This window comes from Podarcis cretensis (genome assembly GCF_951804945.1).
Source record: "Podarcis cretensis genome assembly, chromosome: 5".
Taxonomy (NCBI): domain Eukaryota; kingdom Metazoa; phylum Chordata; class Lepidosauria; order Squamata; family Lacertidae; genus Podarcis; species Podarcis cretensis.
Genome location: NC_137174.1, coordinates 15,872,916 through 15,898,545, shown reverse-complemented (window position 1 = coordinate 15,898,545; position 25,630 = coordinate 15,872,916). Strand labels below are relative to the sequence as shown.

The 25,630-nt window shown below is 41.3% G+C and overlaps 1 protein-coding gene and 1 long non-coding RNA gene across 9 annotated transcripts in view; one reads left to right on the top strand and one right to left on the bottom strand.

Annotated features, from left to right (window-relative positions):
- The window catches only part of KAT6B (lysine acetyltransferase 6B), an 86,506-nt gene that overhangs the window by 6,322 nt on the left and 54,554 nt on the right, over positions 1-25,630 (bottom strand). For all 8 annotated transcript variants that reach the window (XM_079975049.1, XM_079975054.1, XM_079975056.1 and 5 more), the window contains 4 exons: positions 7,329-7,560; positions 6,044-6,203; positions 4,078-4,386; positions 2,305-2,605 (listed from right to left, as the gene is read on the bottom strand). In XM_079975049.1, coding sequence (XP_079831175.1) covers positions 2,305-2,605; positions 4,078-4,386; positions 6,044-6,203; positions 7,329-7,560 — 1,002 coding nt within the window. The remainder of the gene's footprint in view (positions 1-2,304; positions 2,606-4,077; positions 4,387-6,043; positions 6,204-7,328; positions 7,561-25,630) is intronic.
- LOC307215850 overlaps positions 14,395-25,630 on the top strand; it is a 49,722-nt gene continuing 38,486 nt past the window's right edge. The window contains exon 1 of the long non-coding RNA XR_013838674.1: positions 14,395-14,532. This is a non-coding gene — a long non-coding RNA (uncharacterized lncRNA). The remainder of the gene's footprint in view (positions 14,533-25,630) is intronic.

The following is a 25,630-nucleotide window of genomic DNA, read 5'->3' as shown; positions in this document are numbered from 1 at the left end:
GTCATACACGCCCTTGCTTGTTTCTACGCATAGTTTATCTCAATGGGGAAAACATATGTTGTAGCCCTGGTAAGTTGGAGCAGCCTTCTCTGACTTGGCACCCTCCAGTTGTTCTGGGTGGATGCTCCCATTGGCCCCAGCCAGCTGTAAACTTAAGCTGCTGGAAGGTATCAGGCATTTGTGCTTATACCGTACAGTGAACAAAACTTTGCCACATTGTAAAAATGTTCTTTATTTTGATTACCTAAACACTGCAATTGAGAGGCAGCACCCCAACATTCGGTACTGCAGTTCAACAAGTATTTCTTGAGCAGTTTCCCAATGCCTGGTAAGCAGTTCCTGCTAGCATATATATTCTTTATATAACATTGTCTTATTGTTTCCCATCTGGAGTATTTAATCGAGCTAATTTGGAGCATAATGCAATTCTTTTACCAGTAATTACATTGACTTCTCTAAATATTCTGTCTCAAAATATATGTGCTGCTGGAAAAGTCCACAACATATGAATGTAAGAACAGAATCTTTGGGAAGTTCTTGTTATATGTGCTGCTGGAAAAGTCCACAACATATGAATGTAAGAACAGAATCTTTGGGAAGTTCTTGTTATATGTTGTTTTTTGAGGGTTAGTATTCCATCTATGTACTATCAATAGCATTCTGCCTCATATATGCTAAAACAGACTTCAAGAAAAAGGACAGCTCTCAAATCTGTAGCTGAAGGCAGAGAGGATAAGCCTGAGCTTGAAGTAGAAGTAATGTGTTGCTATGGGTAGCCTCTCCCCACAAACTACAGACCGCGTGCTGAAATGGGCTCCTGAAAGGAGAGGCTCATATCCATGATGATCTGCTGGGAACTGAAAAGCTTAATCTATGGCAAGATGATGCTACCTGATTCACCAATCAAGGCATTCACATGTGCAGAGAGAGACAAGCATGTAGAATAAAAGTGAGCCCCTGAATGTTGCTGGACTCCAACTCCCATCAGCCCCAGCCAGTATGGCCTGTAGTCAGGGACGATGGGAGTCCAGTAGACCAGGTTCCCCACTCCAGTTGTAGAAGCACATGAGGTCCTCCCTGGTGGGACTACAGGAGCTACTGTAAAGGTCTGGAGTGGAATAGGGGCCAGGGAACGCACTCTATTACACAACCATTTAACTTAACAATATCCTAGGGACATCTATGCATTGAGAGATCTCTGTGCCTGCATTGCAACCTGCATGATCTTTGGCTACCTGTACTTGGGGAAGGAGCATCTTCTCTAGGTGACTCCAACTGCCTATGACTACAAGGAACTGGGAAGGCACTCTACTGGCTAGGAAACTGCAGTACCAGAGGGTCAAGTCATTTGAGCACACTCCAGAGACCCTAGAATCAAGAGGAAGACTGCCAGTTACCGACTTGTGGGGGCCCTCTACAGGAAGTCCTTCAGAACGTCTGCATCACATTCCTCCGACTCAACGTAGCCCTCTGTTGATGTTTATGGCCCATTCAATTCTATGAGAGCCAATTTGCATGCTTGCTGCATCCCAATTACCTAGTCCATTTAACATGATTCAGAGCAAGCTGCTGGCATGTGGCTGCTTCTCTCTGTGCTAGCTTTGTAGCTTCTGCTCCCCTGCACATTGGTCTCCCTCCTTCCCTGCCAACTAACAGGTCTGGGGAAAGTAAGGGAACGGGCCAAAGGAAGGCCAAAAAGAAAGCAGAAGAAATCAGCCCACTCCACTGTTGTGCTGAAGAGAGCATTGGAGCAAAAGCACAAGAGACAAGCCCTCCTAGTGAACATTGGGATAAATGGATGATGATATAAATTATGGTCGGCCAGCCCTACCCAGTGGAGGAGAGAATATTCCAACCTCTCATCCACTGAAGGAAAGCTGTTTTATTCTACAGTGGCAGAACCAAGCATTCTTCAATTTGAAAGAAATTTCAAAGGCGTTGGTTACAGAATATGAAAAGGAACCTTACAGATTAAAATGGCTAAATTGCAGTTTAAGGAAAGCGGAGAAAGAAAATTTAAGAAGCTATCCATCATTTCAATAAAAGCAAGACACAGGACCAAGTGTCACTTGTCAAAAGGGCTTCACAGTTTAAATAAGAAGCTGCAAAGTATATGTTAACAAATGGTACCAAAGCTATCGCAAGTCTGATTCCTTTGAACTGATGTGAAAACAGCCTGTGAAAGACAATTGGAAGACTCAATCCTATGCATGTTTATTCAGAAGCAAGTCCCACTGAATTCATTGGGGTTTGCTTCCAGTTCTATGTATACAGAACTGCAGACAAAATCTATTTTGCACTCACCTCTGCATGGAGTATCATTTTGGTAACAGTGATTGTCTTTCTCCTGCTCCTCCTCTTCCAGCTCATTTTCTTCCTTCTCCTCAGACTGACACTGGAACGCTTCTTGAATCCCAGGTTTAGATTCATCATCTTCCCCATCTATCTCACAAGTGGGCTCCAGCTGTGTCATGGGCTGCTCTTCTTCCAAGTTATCAAAGGGCTCATCCAAAACTTCTGTGGTTTCAGAAATTGTCTCCGTTGTAACACTGCTATTAATCTTTCTGCGTTTACGACCCCTTTTCTTTTTCAAGATGAAAGGTCTCTAAAAATAATGTTAAAAATGTGAAAGTTGGGCAAAGAACCAACATCCTTTCTGCTAAACCAAACAAGTTTTGTGATGTATACTCATGGCAGTCCAGCCTACATGACAGTTCAAACGTCACTGGCTCTGTTCCAGCTAAGTCTTCTACATACATTCCTCTTCACCACATTTAAATCTCAATCTCTGTTATTCACTCAAAAACAGCTCTAATGTGCTTTGGGAGCTGCTGTGAAATGCTAACATCTCCACCAAACACTCTACTGAATAAGAACACCAATACCAGCATATACCACAGTGAAGAAGAATGTGGACTAAGGCAACACCACCTACTGGTGCCAAAACAATACCAGTTGCCTCAATGCGTATTTATAATCTATTTAACTCTAGCTGCACATACAATTTAGATTACACGGAAATGTAACCTGAATATTCACAGTGAAGTTTCTCTAAATACTGTAAATATTGAAAGCCAACTAAAGCTATGCTAAAGAGAGTTATTTTGCTATTTAAAGTTTATAGTTTAGTGGATATTGAATTAATTTAGGATTATAAACTATTACTGTGTGAGAGCAAGAGACCAAAGGGTAGTTATATTTGTGTTAATGCCCAATGCAAAAGGTGTGACTATGCACGTCAATGTTTTAGCTAGCAAGAAAAAGAGGGAACATGGCCAAGACTAGAAGGTACTTCTTCAGACAGGGCTAATTTAGGACTGAGGTGAGACACATAAGAAGCATCCTAATGCTAATACCTAACCTCGTATTTTTGTGCTCCTGAATTCTACTATGCTGTAGAATAGCATACTGAACCTTGAAAAAAACAAATATATGGTATTTGAATGGCAATAATTACAATTAACACTACAGGCAACCAGCAGAGGGCAATATTTTTATACAGCTCTTGATTTTATTGGTAAAAGTCGAAATGGAAATTATTAAGACAACATACAGGAAAGGCAGGCATGTAAGACAGATAGGGAAATGTAAATGCTTCCACCCCCAAAATCAGATCTGAAAGACCTCAGGTGGAGCTCAATGTTACACTATTATGATTGCTTAATTAGTGCAAGCACGTCTGCTTGTCAGATGGAACAATCTCCTCTCCTCCAGCCCTCGTAAGTGGATTTAGGGGGTGCTCAGGCTGCATGCAGGAGGGAAGCCCCATTGTGCTAACAGGACTCCTTGAACCGGACCCTCTAGTAGAGAAAGGAATTTAGAAATTAATCAGCTCGTCTTCTGTGAAATGGGTATTCAGAATCAGATTACAGAATAAAAATGTTGGATCAAAAGAATGGTCAGACTACATTTCTGTTTTGTCCTCAACTCAAGCTGTTGGGATTATTGCAAAGAGATTTAGTTACTTATTTAAAACATATGCGTCCCTATGAAGTCCATACCGTGCAAAGTCTTGTTAAGAGTTTTTGGACTGTCATTGTAACAGTGGAGTCTACCCCAATTTAAAAAACAACTGACCTTTCTCTTCACAGCAAGCATCTGAGGCTTTGCCAGCCTTGGAGGAGAATTTTGACGATGCCCATCCACATCCTCCTCTTCTTCCTCCTCCTCCTCTTCTTCCTCCTCCTCCTCCTCTTCCTCCCCACTGCTTTCTTTTGGTAGATCAGTGGACTGCCCTCGCTCTGCTAATACTGTTATATTCTCTGGAGGTCGCAGATACTTGTTTTTAGATTGCACTTTTGCAGGCAATTGCCTATTAGCTCTCGTGGAGAACAGCTCTTGCTCTTCCTTTTCCCAGCAGCTTGCTTGTTCCATCAGTCGCTCAGCCTGAGGGGCAGAGAGGTTAAAATAATGGGTCACCGAAACAGTGCTTAGCTGTTATTCTTTTCGTTCAGCTTTTTAAAAAAAGTTAAAATAAGTCAACCCTGATTAGTGCTGAAAGCTACCCAAGCAACAGCATCTAGGCCAATTCATCCTAGTGGTTTTTCTAAAACTGGATAATAAATCCCCAAAGACTGCGTTTCATGGGATATTTAGCACTATTAATGAAGCAACAAATTGATTTTAGTTCCTCTAGCACTACATTACAAGCCCTCTGACATGGATCACGTTGAACAACTTCATAAACACAAAATAATTGATTGACACAATAAGCCTTTGAGCACTGTACCCAACTGGCTCCAGTCCATGAATGTAACAACACTTTAGAAAGGGGTAGGGGGCAGAATAAAAACTATTCCATATTGATCTTTCAGGTTTTTCAGGCTTTATACCCACACTCCAAATTCCAAGGTTTACAACTTCTCTCTCTCAAGCATTTTCCCCCAAACAAATAGATAGTACTGGAGTCCACTAGCTTATACTATTTTACTTCTTGAAATGTGCTATTTTTATAGTTCAGCACCATTTGTGAAACAAGGAACAGAATACTGAGTTTAATTTTGATTATTCCCCTTCCTTTGCTGCTCATATCATGTGTGTCAGAGCCATTCCCCTTCACACCAGATAATATAGTAATGAAAATTCAACACACTTTTTCTCTGTCCTATTGGCTATAATTCTGGGATATACCTTGGCCACTTCATGCCTTGACTACAGCATCCTCCCTCCTTCTGGCCCTTCCTTATTGCATGCCAAACAGCTCACCGTTATACACAACTCTGCTGATAAAATCTTTCGCCACTCTCTTATTATTCAGATTATTAAGACAAGCTTCCCATTCTTTCCCACACCTAGCACTAAATCCTCATCCTTCTCTTCCTGGCCCTTACTTTTCTACTCTCTTAAAACAAAACTACCCTGCCAATTCTTTGTCCTGCTCCGTTGTCTAAATTTAGATCTTAAGCTCCTTGGAGTAAAAACTTGTCATTTCCTTATGCTACTATGTAGCACTATCAAGATCAATGGAGCTATATACCGTATTTTCCGTCCCATAGGGCGCACCGGCCCATAGGACGCACCTAGTTTTTTGGGGGGGAAATAAAGGGGGGGGGGAATCCTTTATTTCCCCCCCAAAACCAGGTCGGGGAATCCAAACCAGGTCGGGGAACAGCGGGATGGCGGCGCTCTGCCTCCCTGCTGTCCCTCGAGCTTGTGGGCTGCAGGCTGCTGCCCGCAAGCCTTGTGAGCCCGGCGGGAGTTCCCGCCGGGCTTGCAAGCCTTGCGGATAGCTTCCTGAAGCCTGAAGAGCGAGAGGGGTCAGTGCGCACCGACCCCTCTCGCTCTCCAGGCTTCAGCGAAAGCCTGCATTTGCCCCATAGGACGCACACACATTTCCCCTTCATTTCTGGAGGGGAAAAAGTGCGTCCTATAGGGCGAAAAATACGGTAAATAAACCCAAGAGCATGCTGTGCCATTGCCCAGCTTGCCGTATGACCAGCTACGACATCTCCTATCACTTAATATGCTACACCAGTTGTCTTAGATATATCCACTTAAACATTTAGGATGTACATTAGAAGACTTAGTGTGTGTCCCCTATTACCTCTTTTTCAGCTTCTCTCTCTTCCTCTGAAACTGCTGCATTAGGAACCAAAAGAGGAGTCCACCTCAAGCTTTCTGGATCTACTTCATTCATGCGTGGGTTGGTTTTCAGTTTCTCCATGTGGTTTGAAATCAGTTTCTCTCTTCTAATTACTATAAATCTACAATTGAAACACATCAGATATTCAGAAATATAAAAATGTACACAAAGCAGATGGAAGCATATGTTTAGTTGTAACAAGTTTCGATTTGGGAGCTTGCTTATTAATTAAATGCATATCCACCTTTCCATGAGAGTGTGCTCAAGGCAGCTTATGGAAAAGAAGCCATTTATGCCAGTCTAGTACTCCCATTAATAAAAACAGCCTGATGTCCACAGACAATTAAGATAGCCACAGAATCAAGCATCATAGCATAACTATGCTAGGAAGACAGAATAGGTCAAAACAGGTTACAACAGGTTACTTAGTACAAACAAGCATGAGGTTTGATGAAACACCAATAGAAAAATGAGAAGATGGGGGGTGGGAGGATGGATGAATTGGCAAGATCAGTTCATTCTTTATATATCCACACTGAAAATGGTGGTGCGGAAGGAAGGAAGGAAGGAAGGACAGATAGTTGAACTTTCCAGTAAATCTTGTTTCTTTATCTAGAAAACAAGTCTCTCCTTGGGAATGAGGGGCATGTGTGTGCGTGCTGGGAGACAGGGAAACAATTCGTGGATGTCCTACTTTGTTCTGGATTGAAAGATTCTGCGTACCTCTTCTCTCAAAGGTGGTTTCCAATGAAGGTCTACCTTGTAATACCTGCTCCATGTAAGGAGGCATGTCCAGATTGGTGCCTGACATATATACTGCTGGGAGGTAAAGACTCTTTCCCAGAAGACGGTGGCAAGCGCTACCCTCTCACTACGTGGGATCATTATAGGGCACAGATTCCCAAGAAAGAACAGGCTGTGGAAATATATTCCTGCAGTCACCTGACTGCACTGACACTTTTTCGTTTTTGAAAGCCACAATGGCTGAAAGAAACACTATGCTTATGAACAGGCTTTATCTTACCGATACTGTACTCTATGTCTATGCAGTTCCAATGAAGGAGCCTCTCTGAATCCAGAATGCCCTCCACAGGCACAATTGTGACTGTAAACCCTCATCATATGGGCTGCTCATATGCAAAAGGGAGATCCAAAGCTAGCAAAATGTATAATACGGAAGAAGGAAACATGGTTGGCAAATGCAATTCAGAAGGTAGCTATTCAAGCAACAATAATGTTTACTGACTTTTCTTCTTTTCTGTCTATCATGCTGTGGTGCTGCAGGGTGGTGGCAATGTCATGGGGACACATTCCCGTTGCTCGGCTCATGCCCTTGATGCTGATCTGTTTCTCATGATGGCAATAGAGATACTCCAAGACGACACTTTTCCAATAGGCTAAGTAGGAGACACGGCCTAGATCAGAGAGTGGCTTTTCAGGAGATCCTGCTTGTCCCTCTCTTCTAGAAAGTAAGTAACCTAGCAGAAGAGGTGGAGGCAAAAATCACAAATATGTCACCAATGCAATCAGCCACAAGTGTTTAGAACCCATCCTTTAAAAAATAGTCATTCAAAGAAACAGTAAAATGAGTATTCCACAGCAACATAAAATACCATTGGAGAATATTTTTCTCAAGTTTCTCATACCAAAGTACAGTGGAACCTCAGTTTTCGAACGTAATCCATTCCGCAAGACTGTTTGGCTTCCAAAACGTTCGAAAACTGAGGATCAATGGCTGGCTGCAAAGTCAACGGGGGGGGGGGGGGAATGAAAAACGCGCCTCGAAAGCTGTTCGATTTCCAAGGCGCATTCAAAAACGTAAGCAATTACTTCCGGGTTTTGACGTTCGGGTTCCAAATTGTTCAGGTTCTGAGATGCTCGAAAGCCGAGGTTCCACTGTACTGACGAGCGAACTCTTCTTAGCTTGCCTCAAAACTCATTTTTTCCTCAAGCTTTTTTTAAAAAAGCTTATTTAAGAAATGGATGAAGCTCACACATACCCCTTCCTCTGCTACTCCCCATACATGTTCTCAAGCAAAACAGAAGAACACAACCCCTTCACTTTGAGAAAAGGAGAGTAACTGGTCACTGGGACAACTCGCTGAAGATTACACACTGGTCTATTTCTAAATGAACGCTATTGCTTTCAAGCATGCTCAGAAATATTGTTTCCTGCCAGGGAGCATGGGATTTGGTCAGTGGCAGTAAGCTTCTGAATACCAGTTGATGGAATCTGCAGGAAGGGTGAATTCTCTTGTACTCAGCTCCTGCTTGTAAGTTTCCCACAGGTATCTGGTTGGCCACTGTGAAAACAGGGCTGTGGACTAGATGGGTCATTTGTCTAATCCAGTAGGATCGTCTTAAATTCTCTTCCTTCCAAATTGAATTGGGAAAGCAGAGGAAACTACAAATCCCACGCTCCCTTCCAAAACATGCCTAGGAAGTCCACATCTCCAGCAGGCACTCATCTCTCTTTTCAGAGCTAAGTTTTTCCTTGGAAAGTAACAGTTGAACTGGTAGAGAAGGCTGGCTAGCAGTAGAGTGGAACCTCACTTCAAGCCAGATTAAAATTCAATGGGACCTGGACCAAGATAAAAATGGGATGAGACTTTCTGAATTGGAGGAATTTGTATTTTGAACTCTCCCAACTGGAAATTAGCATCATCATTACACAAAATAGATACATAGGAGGACGTTCTGAACATTCACATCTGAATTTTTATTTTTGACCAGACGGAAAAATAATTTTAGGGAGGGAATTCAACACACACACAAAAACCTTTTTGGTTTAATTCACATTAACCCTGAAACTTGCAAGCAGGGTGTCAACAGGGAATCCAAGATAATCCTATTGATCTCTCTGTTCTAATGAAATGTAACAAGCAACTCAGAGGTATTAAAATGTATCCATAGCCACAACTATAAAAAAACCTGTTTGTTTGTTTACAAAAACATACCTTTACCATCATTTAGTTTCTAAAATCCAAATAAATGATTTATCAAAACAAGGAAGCAGTAATCACAAGTATTTCTCTGAATGTTAATGTCAATATACCTGTTAAAATCTTCAGAATATGAAGAAGCTTAAGGATAAAAACAGAGCAAAGATAATGACATACACACAACACTAACAGTATATTTATCAAATGAACTCTGCTATTAGCACTAACACCAGGCAAGTGTTTTTTTCTATGCAACCATGTTGGAGTATCCAATGAAAGAGCTAATAAATAATTACAGCTTCCTAGTATTTTAAAGTCTTCATCATGGTGTAGATTAAATCTCTGTACAATTTAGGCATCAAGGTTCTCTTCCCTGTCAACTTCTAATATTGTCACTTGACTTTTTGAACTAGGAACTCTTTCTGTATGCACAACGAACATATGTATATACGCAAGGTAAAGCTCAGTTTGTGAACCCATATAGACAGACCCCTTCTCCTGACAAACGGATTTTATTTCAATTTATCAAACAAATCTGATGTTTGAACATGAGTTTGACATCTCTCAGAATGCTGGCTTGTCACACTCAACATTTACATAGCACTTCACATGAATTATTGTGCTGTAATTCTTATAAGCCTGTAAGATAAATGAGCATTATTTTCCCCATATTACAGATGTTGGAATGAGGCTGAGATAGTGGGTTGACTAGGGCAACCAACATTTACATAGCACTTCACATAAATTATTGTGCTGTAATTCTTATAAGCCTGTAAGATAAATCAGCATTATTTCCCCCATATTACAGATGTTGGAACGAGGCTGAGATAGTGGGTTGACTAGGGCAACCAAGTGAGACTCAAATCAGAGATTCCCAAATCAGAGATTCCCTCCATCACTTTAGCCACCAAGCTACACTAACTTTCAGCAACATGAAAATATGTACTACTGGAGATACAACATCATACAGACAACTGATGTGTTCTATATATTTATGGGCTCAAGTTCCTGACTTCTATACAACAAAAATTCAAAGAGCTAATACTTTCAAGACCTATTATAGTTTTCTAACATGAGAACAGCTTGCTAACAGGAGCGTTTATTAAAAATGACACACCGAATGGCAAACTGTTCAAGCTGTTTTCTGGGGAGTGCTGGGGTTCCTTGGAACTTTTGGGATTCTTCAAAGAAACATTATTTTCAGTAAGAAAGCAAGATATGCCCCCTGCTCCCAATCTTCCCTTCTAGTGCACAGCTCCAGGAAAGTTGGGAGAGTTTGAGGGCACACCCAATTCACATGAGCCAAACGGTGAGGCGCAAGAGGCTTGGTCAGCGCCCTATAATAATAATAATTTATTATTTGTACCCCGCCCATCTGGCTGGGTTTCCCCAGCCACTCTGGGCGGCTTCCACAGAGACAAAAAATATACTAAAATGTCACACATTAAAAACTTCCCTGAACAGGGCTGTCTTAAGATGTCTTCTGAATGTCAGGTAGTTGTTTATCGCTTTGACATCTCTCGGAATCCTCTGCAATGTACAAGGGGTGTGTTGCAGAAAAGTCAATGTAGAAATTGTTCCCTGAAGGTGTTAAGTTTGAACTTTACTGCTTAAAGGATATATAACCTGCTTCAAAATAACTCTGAAATTCTGTAGACTATAAACTGCTACCCAAACTTGCACTCTGGCCTGTAGGATTCTTTTGAACAAAATTCACCACCTTCCTACTTTGGGGCTTGGAGAATTACTATGGACCTATAAAGGAAGGTAGGAGTAGTCTTTCTGAAGCTCACAGTACAACAAAGTACCACAACACTTTGTGACTTTCTGCTCTTACAGAGGAAAGCAGCTTCTTCTCTGGCACTTCACAAATGTCAACCTAAGTACGCGGAAAGCAACAACACATTAACTACAAGGCTCAATTTACTTACAGCATACATTAGTTAATTGGTTGTGTGATTTAAGGTACATCCATTAAGTTAAACTTACCAAAAAGATTCCAAATAATTGATCTAAGTTGCAGGTAAATAAAAAACATTGATCTCGGATGCTCATGTATTTATCCTGAAGTATCTGAAATAAGTACAACATGTCCCTGTTAAATAGATCACTCCAATGCTGTAATATCCATCTTGTCTAAGCAGTGGATATCCTTAATCCTATAGGATTCCTTGAGAATCTATAGCCTAATTGGAGAATAGCCAAGCCGGCTGTGTTTTAATGAGCACAGTATTATGTCTGCAGCAGACAACTGTTAGATACAATTGCTTGTTACAAGACAAAATGAAGCTGGTGCCTTCTCTTCAAAGGAATATATGGCATTAAACCAAGACTGCCAGGTCTATGTGTTTTTAAAGTCTGTAATCAAGCTGTTAGCCAGAGGAACAAACATTTAGCAATCTAGCCCGATCACCTATCTTAATTAGAAAGCTCAATCCAGATCACCATGGAATTCCTAGTTTTGTCATACTAATCTAGCATATGAAAAGGAATTTCATCAAACCAATAGATCAATTAAGCTCTGTACTATCAAAGCTGACAGACTGGGGTGGAGAAGGGAGCTGTGGATCTCAATTTCAGCCATCCGAGATCTCAGACAAAGGCTTCAACCTGTTCTGTCATCCAGAATGTTTCAATAGTGCAAGAATAAGATCTAGGGCTTCCATGCTCACAAAGCATGCAGTGAACTCCATACCCTCCCATATACTGCATTTCATTTCATTCATCATGTGGATTAGTCAATTAGAAAAGAAAGCACTATGGCTAGAATGGAACAAAATTGAAGAAAACTCATTAATGCAACTATTGTGGACAGCTCAATTTACTATCATTAACTTTTTAATCTGCGATAAAATCCTTCTGGAATCTACATAAGCAGATAAACAATCCAGACTTTCTGCAAAATACTAACTTAAAAATGGTATATAACATCCAGTTTATTATACTTCAAAACTAGCTAGATATACCCTGCTCTGGCCCATTTCTATTCCCAGGGCTAAAACTATCAAAATATTTGCATACAGCTGTTAAAATTCCCCACATTTCACACAAAAAAGCCTGTATGGAAAAATCAAGTCTCTGGGGGAAATTGCCTAACAGCCCCATCAGCAGAAGCCCTGGACAAAGACATCTGTTTGCACAATGGATCTTCTACCCCCCCCCCAAAAAAAAGGTTCAGGTGGGGGGAGCTAGGAGAACCCCTCAGAATAACACAGGGATGGGAAAGGGGGGGGGGGAATCATCCTCTCTGGCAAGCTGCAATGTTTGTGGGCCATTAGCACCCATTCAATGGGAAAAGCCTCCCTTTATCCAGCATCTGACACATAAACACAACATAACTCTTGATTTCAGTAAGAAACTATTTCCCAGGATCAACCACTAAGATCCTCATTTCTGTTTCCTGTCTTGGAGTAGGGCCAGGAGAGTGGTAGAAGCACAGATAGGCATGTAGGGAAAATGGCTGCATATTTTTAACTGTAAAACACAAAAATAGTAGGCCGGTCATTACCTTAAGATTTATAATTGGTAGCAGACAACAGCAATTCCAAAAGCATGGCTTCTTTCTTCTCACGTGACAGCCCAACCAGAACAGATAGAAACCTTTGTTGGTTCTGTAACTGCCGACTATACGGATAAACCAATTAGCCATGTATCTTTAAGAATGACATTCACAGCCCAGTTGGTTCATCAAGGCAATTCACAAATATCAGCCACCCATGACTGAAAAGTGATTGGCTGCCCTAATGAAACAACTGGATTCAATGTTGTCTTTAAAAAGCAACAAGTTCTTTAAGACCTACATGACAAGGGGTGCCTCTGGATCCAAATGTGTTTTGACAACTGCAAAGTTTTATATAAAAACTGAAAAAGTTCTTTAGAAGGGGTGTATATGAATGTTCAGTGTTCATATTGGCTTTTGCAGTACTTTACAAGAAACTGAGACGCCTATTCATCAAGCATAAGAAAGTATGTCTCCTATTATATTAGGACAATATTTATGATATACATTTTGTAATAAAACAACACATACAACACTCAAGTACAGATCCATGGAAGTGATTTTATTTCTGTGATTAATGAGCTAAGCCATAGTCTGAACCTGGACAAATGAGTTGTAAGCCTTGGTTACAGCTCGTGTTTTGTCTGGAAAGAGCTAAAGGGGATCAAACAAATAGAGTAGTATATTGATTCTGAATGAAACTTGCATGTTCTTGAGCTTTATTTATATCTATAAACTGCCAACTCCTAAGAAAAGTATTGTGGTGGAGTTACCAAGGACAATAAAATCATAAAATACAGCACCAAATGACAAACAACGAACTGAATCAATTCTCTAAAAATGCTTGATGAAAGCAAAAATGTTTTTAACAGATGACAAAAGATCAGAATTGCTAGTGCTCATCTAATCTCAATAGGAAGAAGCGGTCCAAAATACTGCTGAAAGACTTGACTCAAGCACAAGATAAACGAACATGTGGCTCCCACAGGATGGTCAAGAGGGCTTCTTTAGATGCCCACAGTAGTCTGGTATAAGGGACAAGGCAGTCACTGAGTGAGTCCTGAAAGACCTCCTGTGGCGTTCGTACGGAGCCCCGGTTGTCTCACGGACTACTGACCTGTCCACCACTAATCCGCTGCCACCAACCAGGTCTTCCCAGGTAAATCACTTAGTCTCAGGTTCTTAAGTTAACAAAGAAGAGTGTAGTTTATTGCAAACACAAATAAACTTGAACTGCATTCAAAATGTTGTTGCTCCTTACCTTCTAAGTCTTATTTTATTCTGTCCCTACCTCTTCTACCTAACCTTGAAGGGACAGGTTACACAAACCTGCAGGGCCCCAAACTTCCCAAATTCTTTCTTTGAAGACCCATTAGCTAAAATGCATTAGTTTGAGCTGTATAACACAAACCTGCTGAATAAACAAAGCCTTCTCCTTTATCAGTCCATGAAGGCGTAATAGATGGCCTTGTCAGTCCCGAGTAGAGATGGGATGGCGCATGCAACTTATCTTACCAGTTGTAACTATCCTGACCGCGCTGACACACAAGACCCCGGGAATGGCGCCAGGAGTGCCAAGAGTACAGAAACAGTTTCTACTCATGCATGCTCAAGGATGCAAACTTACGTGCACTAACTCATGAGGCTGGATTCCTGGGGGAGAGGGGACTTGAAGGGAATATAAGTTGTATGTTTCTGCTCTTTAGCGTGCTTGCTGTGAACTGATCACACAGTGCCTTTCTGCTGCTCCGGAAAGCAAAAATAAAAAACGCTTTCTCTGAACCAACCTCAGTGTCTGTTTGGCTCCTCCCTCCCTCCCGGGAGCAATGCAGACCCAACCAATGGGAAAGGTCTGAAAGGCTACACCCTCATACAAGAACCAACTGCACTAACTGTCTCTCTAGTTCCATCTGTCTGCCAACTGCTTTCCCAACTGCCTTTCCCAACCAACCAACCAACCAACCAAAACCAATCTACCCAAACCTCGGGCTAAGCCCTTTTATGAGCAGGTAGGCACCGCCTCTGGCTTTTCTGTTGGTCTACCTGTTAACCCTTTCTCTCCCCTTGTACAGACATTTTCAAACGAAAGGGCAAACGCCACACCGCCTTTGCAGGCCTTTCCCAATCCAGCCTGGGATGGTGGGCCCTTGACTGACTCCAGCAACAAACACTGAGGCAGCTCAACAGAATCTTGGGTTGGGGCATAGTTTGGGTTTTGTCGCTGTATTTTTTTTTTTAATGGTATCTTTATTTTTAGATCTTGTTATGATTTGGCTGTGTACTATTTATGGGTTTTATTTATTATTTGTGACGATTTTTGTTTTATCTGTAACTATGTAATTTTGTCCATGTTGTAAGCTGTCTTGAGCCTGGTTTTAACTACGGGGAGGCGGTATACAAATAAAATGATGTATGTGGAGGCAGCCTGTTCTTCATACACTATTCATGCATTTCATACACAGGGCTTCATACACTAAGAGCAATTATCTTGAACTTAGCTCAGTAATATACGAGCAGCCAGTGCAGAGCTTTCAGAACCAGTGTGTGATGGCTTGTGAACGCTCTCCGCAAGAAATGCCTCTGCTCACTCAGAGATACATATATACAGTCTTTATTTTACATATGTACAAGCAGCACGTTACAATCATGCATCCGAATCCTCCGGCTCAGATTCTTGGAGTGCCTTATGCCCGCCCCTTCTCCAACAGAAAAGACGTGGAATTTTCATGTGATGTCTTTGTCCCCTCCTCTTTAACACTCTCCTTTCCTTGGCAGACAGAACAGGCATTGTTTCACTGTCTGTGCCAGAACTTCCTGTGTGGTGTTGAGGCTCTGGTCCAACATCTGTGAGCCGTCCCTCCTCCTGGCCTTTCCCTTCTTTCCTCCACCGCCACTTCCTGCCCCCCTTCCTCTGCCTGTCTCTCCTCCTCCCCTTCATTCTCCATCAATACCATGACAGTGTAATATGTTTTTTTATTAATTTTCCAAATTTATAACAAATATAACATACTAAAAAGAAAAGAGAAAAAGAGAAAAAAAGATTAAAAAATCCTTCTAAGATCCAATTTAATTTTCATTGTTAACTGACTTCCTCAAATCCCCCCTAACTGAATTTCATTGTATCCCCTTGTAACAGTTTTCCAATATCTTCTTTCTAAGAAAATTAACTCCTTTCAATTACTATCTTTACTTCTTTTCATAATTTTTAGGTCCATAATGTTTTACACTTTAATCATACTCTATTCCTAAGCCTAATTATGGTACTTTCAAGTAGCTTCTATTTGTCTTATATTACAATATTTAGCTAAATAGTCTTTAAATTTCTTCCATTGTTCTTGGAGTTCCCCTTCTTTCTGATCGCGGATTCTCCCAGTCAGGTCGGCCAGCTCCAAAAAGTCCAACATCTGCCATTCTTTTATTGTTGGTATTTCTTGCGTTTTCCAATTTTTGGCTAATAAAATTCTTGCTGCAGTTGTGGCATACTAAAACAATCTAACATCCTTTTTGGGCAATTCCAGTCCTATTACTCCAAGTAGAAAGGCTTCTGGTTTCTTAATAAATGTATATTTCAACATTTTCTTCAATTCATTATAAATCTTTTCCCAGAAGTCTTTCACCTTAGGACACGTCCACCACATATGATAAAAGGTACCTTCTTTTTCTTTACATTTCCAACATAAATTATCACTCGCATGATAAATCTTTGCTAATTTTACTGAGGTTAAGTACCATCTGTACATCATTTTCACAATATTTTCCTTTAATACAGTGCAGGCAGTAAACTTAACCCCTTTCTTCCACAACCTTTCCCAATCTTCCATCATTATATTGTGTCCAAAATCTCTTGCCCAATCTATCATCACAGATTTCACTTGTTCCTCCTTTGTATGCCACTCCAACAATAAGTTATACATCTTAGATAGATTTTTAACATTGGTATCTAGCAACTCCATTTCCAGTTTGGTTTTTCCATTGCAAAACCATTTTTCTTATCAAACTTATACATTTCATTGATCTGATAATATTGTAGCCAATCCAATTTATCTTTAACTTGATCAAATGATCTTAATTTAAATCCTTCATTATCCTCCAACAATAAATCAGAATATCTCAACCATTTGCTCTCCATATTTCACTTTTTCTGGGCTTTTGCTTCTATTGGCGAAAGCCATCTGGGTGTTTTTCTTTCTAGGCGATCTTTGTATCTTATCCAAACATTATATAGTGATTTTCTAATTGCATGGTTTTTGAAACCTTTATGGGCCTTTATCTTATCATACCATAAATATCAAATCCCTCTAAATCTAAGACATCAACATCGTCTAGTTGAATCCATTCCTTAATCCAGCAGAAAACTGCTGCTTCAAAGTCTATCTTCAGGCCTGGCAGGGAAAATCCCCCTCTTTTTTTGAATCTGTAAGTAATTTATATTTAATTCTGGGTTTTTTCCCCTGCCAGATAAATTTAGACAATGCTTTCTGCCATTCTTTAAAACACCTAACATTATCAATAACTGGTAAGGCTTGAAATAAAAACAACATCTTTGGCAATACATTCATCTTAACCACCAATATTCGGCCCATTAATGACAATTTTAAATTTGACCAAATCTCCAAATCTCTCTTAATTTATTTCCATAATTTCTCATAATTATCTTTATATAAATTCTAATTTTTCACCGATAAATTCACCCCCAAGTACTTCACTTTTTTTTACAAAAACTAGGCCAGTCTTTTCTTGAAGGATATTTCTCTCCTCAATATCTAATTCCCCCCCCCCCACCATTACTTTGGTTTTGCTCTTGTTTAACTTAAATCCTGCTACTTGTCCGAACTCTTGAATCAGCTCCAGTGCTCTTACTGCACTGGAGTCTGGATCTTGTAATGTTAGCACTAAATTGTCCCCAAAGGCTTTTAACTTATATTGTTTAGATCCTACTGTTATACCTTTAACTTCTTCCTCCTTCCTTAGCATACTTAGCAAAACCTCCAGTACAGTTATAAAAAGCAGAGGGGAAAGTGGGCACCCTTGCCTGGTTCCTTTTTCAATTCTAATTTCTTCTGAAACCACATTATTAACTATAATTTTTGCCTTTTGTTCAAAATAGATCACATTAATACCATTTATAAAGTCTTGTCCAACCCCAATACTTTCTGAATTCTTTTTCATGAAACTCCAGGACACATTATCGAAGGCCTTCTCTGTATCAATGAACATTAACATCGCTTTACAGGTTTTTTTTACTTCCAATCTTTCCAATACATCAATTATATTCCTAATATTATCTTTCATATGCCTTCCAGGCAGGAATCCTGCCTGGTACTTATGGATGTAATCTGTTAATACCTTCTTCAACCTGTTGGCCAAAATATTAGCAAAAATTTTGTAATCCACATTAAGTAATGAGATTGGTCTATAGTTTCATCAGAGTTATGAAAGCTTCCTTCCAGGTTTCAGGCAGCACCAGTGTAATATGCTGATGCGGAGTTGTTCAAGCCAAAGGTTGCGTTGCAGCATTCACCACCTTCATCAAGGACAGCTCTATGTAGAGTTCATTGCGTTAGTTCATTCTAAAGGTTAACAAGGCCTGCACCGCTGTGGCAAGCTATTCTTGTACAGGAACTGCTGTTGCTGGTGTACCAGCCCAAACTAGGAGAAAACACTCCTGGCCACTGTGGACAATCTAGGAGTACTCCCAAGCTACATACCTGCTCCTTCAAGGACAGTGCAACCCCATCAAGGACAGACAACTGGCCTATTTCCTGAACTTGGGAAGAACCGCTCATCCACAGGGCTTCCATCTTGCCTGGATTCAGCTTCAGTTTAATGGCCCTCATCCAGCCCATCACTGACTCCAGACACTGATCCAGGAGCGCCCGGCCTCACCTGATTCGGATGTTAGAGAAATAGAGCTGAGTCATCGGCATACTAGCGACACCTTGCTCCAAATCTCCTAATGACGGCTCCCAAGTAGATGTTAAAAAGCATCACAGAAGATAGCACTCTTATGTGCTCCCATAGTGAAAATGCCAGGTGAGCAACGCCGGTCACCCAATGGCACTCTCTGTAAACAGGCTTGTAGGCAGAAAGGCAACCACTGAAGTACTGTGTCCATGCCACAGAGCTGATCCAGGAAGATACCATGGCTGATGGCATCAAAAACTGCTGAGAGATTAAGGAAGAGCAACAAGGTCATACACCCCCTTGTCCCTCCCCTGATAAAAGGTAATCCAAGACTGGTTTGTTTCTGAAACTAGACCTGTAAGCAGCCTGAAATGGATCAAGATAGTGATCTGACTAGTCACAGGTGGGAGTTCTGATCCGGCAAATCCCTCCACATGTTCCCATCTGTTCTGATACAGAGCATGCCCCATCACTAAGATAGACCTGAAGCAATTATGACCTAAGCACAATGGTTGTGATGACACTGGTTGAAGACACTCAGACTCTCCAATCGAGTTGGAGACTCTATTGTTACAGGTGAAATCCTACTGTATCAACTTCACCAGTGACTATATTTGACAAACTAGAGGCTGCATCTAAATTTGAAATGCATGAGCAATGTTTGCCCCCTGTACAAATATGCAGTTAAATATCAATCGCTCAACAGGATATCTGTATCCCCCTTTCATTAGTGCTTCTGCTGTTGGAACGTTAAAAAATTAGTGATAAAGTGGGTGGTGGGTAGGTGGGGAAAGGTTTTTAGCAGCCAGCTGTATTCCATTAGGTAACAAATGTAGAATAAACTTTTGAAAAACTAGAGTATTTTGTAATTAGTAAAGTGCTTCCCATCATACTTCAAAAGATTTTAGCTTCTCATTAACGTATTTGATCACAAAGTGTTCAAGGTGCTGCATCACACACCTTTACCATTCTGAAGAGATGCATTGGTATGAAATACTTTATTTCAATAGTGTCTGCACTCTAACCTGGGGTATTCCACTTCTGTGCATTGGTATGTCCACCCTAATTCTGGATTGTGCTAGCTAATTTTGAGAGATGTGCTTTTCATGGGGAAATAGAAGTTCACAAATAAAAGACAGATCTGGAAACATGACACAAAAGCAAAAAGGCTTGAGATAAATCCCAATGAATGCAAGTGATTATCACCAGAAGGGGTCCTTTTTCCGTGTTGAAAAGCAATGAAATAAATAATGATGGCTTCTTGTCTACAATTTAGAGGTAGCTGCTCCTACCCCCTCCCAAGCACTGAAGAAATCAACTTTTTAAAATCTTTATCATACCAAAACCAACAAAATGAATTTCAACAGGGACAAACGTAAGGTTCTACACTTAGGAAGATCCAGCTGCACAAATGTAAGATGGAGGACACCTGGACTGCCAGTAGTACATGTGAAAAGGATCTAGGCGTCTTAGTAGACCACAAGTTAATCACTTCCCTGGCCCAGCCAGTTGTCCCCTCCCTGCTAGCTTTTAATCAGCCATGAGGGGCAAGGCTCCACAGCACAAGAAGTCACACTGACTGATTCAAGCACCTTGTCCTGCATCCTTGAGCCTTAGCAACTGAAACTCATGCAACACAACAGGACTAGACTGTGCTCTGGATGCCCCTAGCGATTCATCTGCTGTAACAGCATAGTCAAGATCCCTGTGGATGCAATTTTATCCTCAAAATGCTTTGCAAACAAATCACAGCAAGCTGCCGTTCATCCTGCCACCTCCTATGGGCCAGACTGGAACAGGCTCTGCACTACCCGGAAAAGCTGTGCTGGGTGGCACAATGAGGATGCAAGGGGGGCAGCAAAGTAAGCCTTCTTTTCAGCCTTCACTGCCACGAGGTAGGCTTGATAATGAGCCCTCACCAGGATTTCCCTCTGCTTATGTTTGAGTCATCTCCCAGCTTGTTTCCTTGCCCTAAGTTCTGGGGTGTATCAGGGAACCAAACGGGCTTTACAAAGCGGGAGAGGGCGCTCAGGGGCTATCTTGTCAACAACCCAAGCCATTCAATTGTTCCAGTTGTCGGCCAGGGCTTCAACAGGAGCACCAGTCATATCAGCCTGGAAATCCTCCAGAGCTGTCTGGAAGCCCACCTAGGGTGGATCATCCTACCTTGGAGGTTTTTAAGCAGAGATTGGATGGCCACCTATCAGGAATGCTTTAGTTGAGATTTCAGCATTGCAGGGGATTGGACTAGATGACCCTCTGTGTCCCTTTCAACTCTACAATTCTGTGATTCTATCATTTGTTTGTACGTTGCTGCTTCTAATGAATGGTTCTTGTTAACTCCTCCTTTTACTTCACAGAAACACCACAGGGTACTTCTACCAATTTGATCCAGGTTTCAAGCCTCCTCCTTTCCCCATCCCTTCTACATTTCTATGCTACTATAAAGAGCGTGTTCAGAAAGTATTGTCTGAGTATTTATTGCTTTCCTTGGAACATTTCCATTTATATATTCACAAGATGGACACAAGAGTGCCATGTTAACCACAGTATATTTGATTTCTTTGGTTTTGCCCCAGTAAATTCATTTTGATGTTCTAACATTATGCTTTTTATTCTGAATCCAAAGTCCAATATCACACTATAATAAGGCAATGTATCATATATATTTTTACAATTGGCAACTTGCTTCTCTCCGTTTGTGCTTTACCGACTCACTGCATGGCACACAGCACCAGCAGAATGAACACTGGTATATCACAATCACGTCAGAAAAAATGGGCAGTGTCCTAAGTTTATGTCATTGGGAGTTTTAATGAACATGGTGTCAGCCATAGATACGGCATATAAGACATCTACATTCTGAGAGAACAATCCATTAAAAATGTTTTTTCTGCCAGTCATCCAAACTGTTGTGTAGATTCCTGTTCATATTCTTTTAAAAGAAGACAGATGCCACAGAATGAGAAAGTGTATATGAAGGTTGCTTCAACATAATTAGCAGGAGTAAGAAAGATGATTAGTCATCAGGCATCAGTCTGCTTGGGTCTGACTCGGAGCAGTTGCAGGAAAGTATGACATGCCATGGTTTTGTTTTCAAAATCTAGTAACTATTTTTACATTTCCTGTGCTTTTATCAAAACCAATAAAATCTAAGCATGAAGAGTAACAAAGCAGAAAACAATTATACTTTCAGAGCCTTCAACAACAACAATAAGAAGCAGCAGCAGCACCGGGCATTATGACTCATTATGTGCACTGAGCATCTCAATGCCCAGTTTGCATTCAGAATCGAAAGAATCATATGTACTGAGTGGAAGGTCCTATCCGCACCATCTAAAGCTCAAATCTCAAAAAATTACAACAAATTGTACCTTTGCATGAAGGAACAGCCAGCTGCTTTTGATTCATTGTTGTTTTCCTTTGTCTACTATACAACAATACAAATGGCATTTTGAGCAAGTAGGACCAAACCAAGCAGTTTGCAAAGGCACGAATGAGCTAAAAAAACCAGAGGCAATCACCTCCTGCTTTATGCTGCCCCCTAAAAGTAACCATTCATTCTTTTCATCATCTTAGAGACTGCACATTTCTTCTCCCTACCTTTGGTGGGATGCTAAGGATGGTCCCAATCTTTGGCAGCTCATCATTCTATTTGGGAACTGTTTTTATTAGCTCAAGCTAGAGCCACTTAGCTTTTCTCTTAGATAGCATGCCCCAGCACAAGACAGAACCTGACTTGTAGGTCTGACTTGCTTTTATAGGGTAGGAAAGCCTATTCACTCTTCTGCTTGCACTTCAGTACAAAAGTCATTTTTAATACTTCAATATCTCTAAATAAGAGGGAAAGTTAAAATGGCCCTCTTTGGCAAAATATTTGTGGCTCAATGCCCAGTGCATCAAGCTTTAAGCCATGATTTAGCCAGTGTGAGGAGAACGGAGCTTGACTGCAGTGCATAAAACCTTACCCCAAAACTAATAAATAAATGAAGTCGGATCCATTTCCTGCCCCTACAGAAAGATATGGAGCAAAGCAGGAACATGGGGCATTAGGAAAAGGATCGCTTTGCTGCTCAGACCAGAAAACTAGTCTGTCCTGGAAGCTCCTGGAAGCTCCAACGGGGTCAGGGATGGTCACAGGGATTGCCTACTGCAGTTGAAGTGGCTCTTAGCTGGCACGGCTTATTATCCTGTAAAGGTGCCCCTGACCGTTAGGTCCAGTCCCGGATGACTCTGGGGTTGTGACGCTCATCTCTCTTTACTGGCCAAGGGAGGCGGCGTACAGCTTCCAGGTCATGTGGCCAGCATGACTAAGCCGCTTCTGGTGAACCAGAGCAGCACACGGAAACGCTGTTTACCTTCCCACCGGAGCAGTACCTATTTATCTACTTGCACTTTGACGTGCTTTCGAACTGCTCAGTGGGCAGGAGCTGGGACCGAGCAACGGGAGCTCACCCCGTCACAGGGATTCTAACCGCCAACCTTCTGATCGGCAAGCCCTAGGCTCTGTGGGTTAACCCACAGTGCCACCCGTGTCCCTGTAGTTCCCTATTTAAGCCAGAACTTGATCGTGGAACACAACCAAATCTTTACCAGATGCTCATTAAACCACAATTTCAGGATAGGCTGTGGGCTTTTCAGGAAATGACAACAACAACAACAATTTACTATTTATACCCTGCCCATTTAGCTGGTTTCCCCAGCAAATTAAAAATACAATAAAACATCAGACATAAAAAACTTCCCTAAACAGGGTTGCCTTCAGATGTCTTTTAAAAGTCAGATTAGTTGTTTATTTCCTTGACATCTGCTGGGAGGGCGTTCCACAGGGCAGGCACCACTACTGAGAAGTCTCCCTGCCTGGTTCTCTGTAACCTCACTTCTCACAGGGAGGGAACCACCAAAAGGCCCTCAGAGCTGGACCTCAGTGTCTGGGCTGAATGATGGGGGTGGAGATACTCCTTCATTTACTCGGATAATATATTTAAATCAGCACAGGAAAGCTAAATTGTTGAGTTTAATTTTTTTTAATTAAAAATTGAAGTTTAACATGCTGTTCTTGCTAGCTTGCAAGTGACTTTTTAAAAATAGTTGCCTTTGGGTATTTCCAACTTACCACAGTATTTTAAGGTGCATTCATTATTTACTTATTTGTCTTCCTCTAAAGTATCAGTCAATGGCCACCGTTCTAGACCCAGGACTTTTCTCAATTGTCCATACATACTGAAAGCTGTTTGCATACCTTGATTAGGCAGAATTTCATTCCAGCTGATCACATGTCCAGGACTGTGAAGAGTAACATATGGAGCTCAATTTGGTAGTCAATTAATGAGCATAGTTAGAAATTGAGCTATTAGTGCAACATATGCAAACCACGATGAGGACTGCCATGCTGGTTTTCTTCGCTTCATTATACAGCCTAATGACATGCATTGATGTCCTACAGCGTTCAGTCTGTGTGCCACTAAAGTTGAAAGTCCACAAAATGGAAAGTGGAAGCTGCAGTCTCATGTTTCTGAGATGTGTAGCAAGAACAGCCATTAGAAAACACAAGCAGGCAGGATAATTGTGAGGGGAAATGGAACAAAATCAAGGGAAAATAAAACTGATTACTGAAAATGATTGACTTACGAAAATGCCTGTTCTGACATTATTTGGCCACCCAAATTCTGGCTGTGGCAACATGAACAGTGGGCGTGTCAGGTTCTCAGGTTTGATTCCTGATCCAATCCTCATTGGTAGAAGTTAAGAGTGGAAGATCTCATATGTATCTCCCTAACTCTGAAACAACTGCTAGAGCAACAGGGATATCTGTAAGCCTGGAGTACATGGCCAATCTCATCTTCAGGGCCAAATGATCATCTGAACTGCCTACAGTATGAAATAAATCACACAACCCTTGCACTTATGAACATAATTTTCTGTTATTTGAATAGATTGCTGCACATGTCATCAGAATATTGTTAATTCCTGTATCTAAAGAGACTGAAAGACTATAAGTATCAACACACCAACCAGAACGTCTACTCTTCACACAACACTGCATTAGCTAAGCCAAAGAAACACAGTGAAGTGCTACAGTAGACAAATTTTTATTAGCCATTTACTGTATCTATACAGTGGTACCTTGGGTTACATACGCTTCAGGTTACATACGCTTCAGGTTACAGACTCCGCTAACCCAGAAATAGTATCTCGGGTTAAGAACTTTGCTTCAGGGTGAGAACAGAAATCGTGCTCCGGCGGCGCGGCGGCAGCAGGAGGCCCCATTAGCTAAAGTGGTGCTTCAGGTTAAGAACAGTTTCAGGTTAAGAATGGACCTCCGGAACGAATTAAATACTTAACCCGAGGTACCACTGTATTCTGCATTTCTGCCAGGGCCATCCAGGAAGTTTACAGTTGCAAGTAATGCAAGTAATCTGCAAACAGGATGCAGCGGGTGAGCGAGGGAAAAGTAAAGTTAATGAACTAATGAACAAAAAACATTTCAGAATGCCCAGGTAAAGTGATCACTACAGGAATGTTGTGGGAGAGGAAGAGCTAATGTGAGACTTTTCTCTTTGATTCAGCCAGGTGGAATGACTACAGATGGTGACAACTCTGTGAGCAGAGTAGAGCAGAGCAGAGATCTCCTAGTCCAGAGTTTACCAAACTCAGATCTCCAGCTGTTTTTGGATTACAACTCCCATTATCCCTAACTAGCAGGACCAGTGGTCAGGAATGATGGGAATTATAGTCCCAAAACATTTAGAGACCCAAGTTTGGGAAACCGTGATCTAGTCAAACCCACCTAATTAACCCTCCTGAATTTCTGTCCTGTTGCAACTGTTTTGTTTTATTTATTGGATTTTAGTGTGTTTTAATTGTTGATCACCCAGGGGACTCTAGTTATATGACAACTGGCTAAATAAGTAACTCCACAAGCGGATCTTCAAGTCCAGGGGCTGCTCCTGCTCCTTACTTCCCTTGTACTACATTGATGAAATCAGTCAGTATTGCCACACAGAACACCAGAGGCCTCCATGGACATTTGCAAAGCCTAAAAAGTGCAACATAGATGCTCACTATTAAAGCCCTGCAGCACAACCCAGAGAAGCCTCCACTACATTACGATTTTGATGATTTTACTGGCGCCACCCCTCATTAGAAGCCTCTGCTCATGAAGAACAAAGCCCACCATAGCTAATACCCATAGATTTGGAA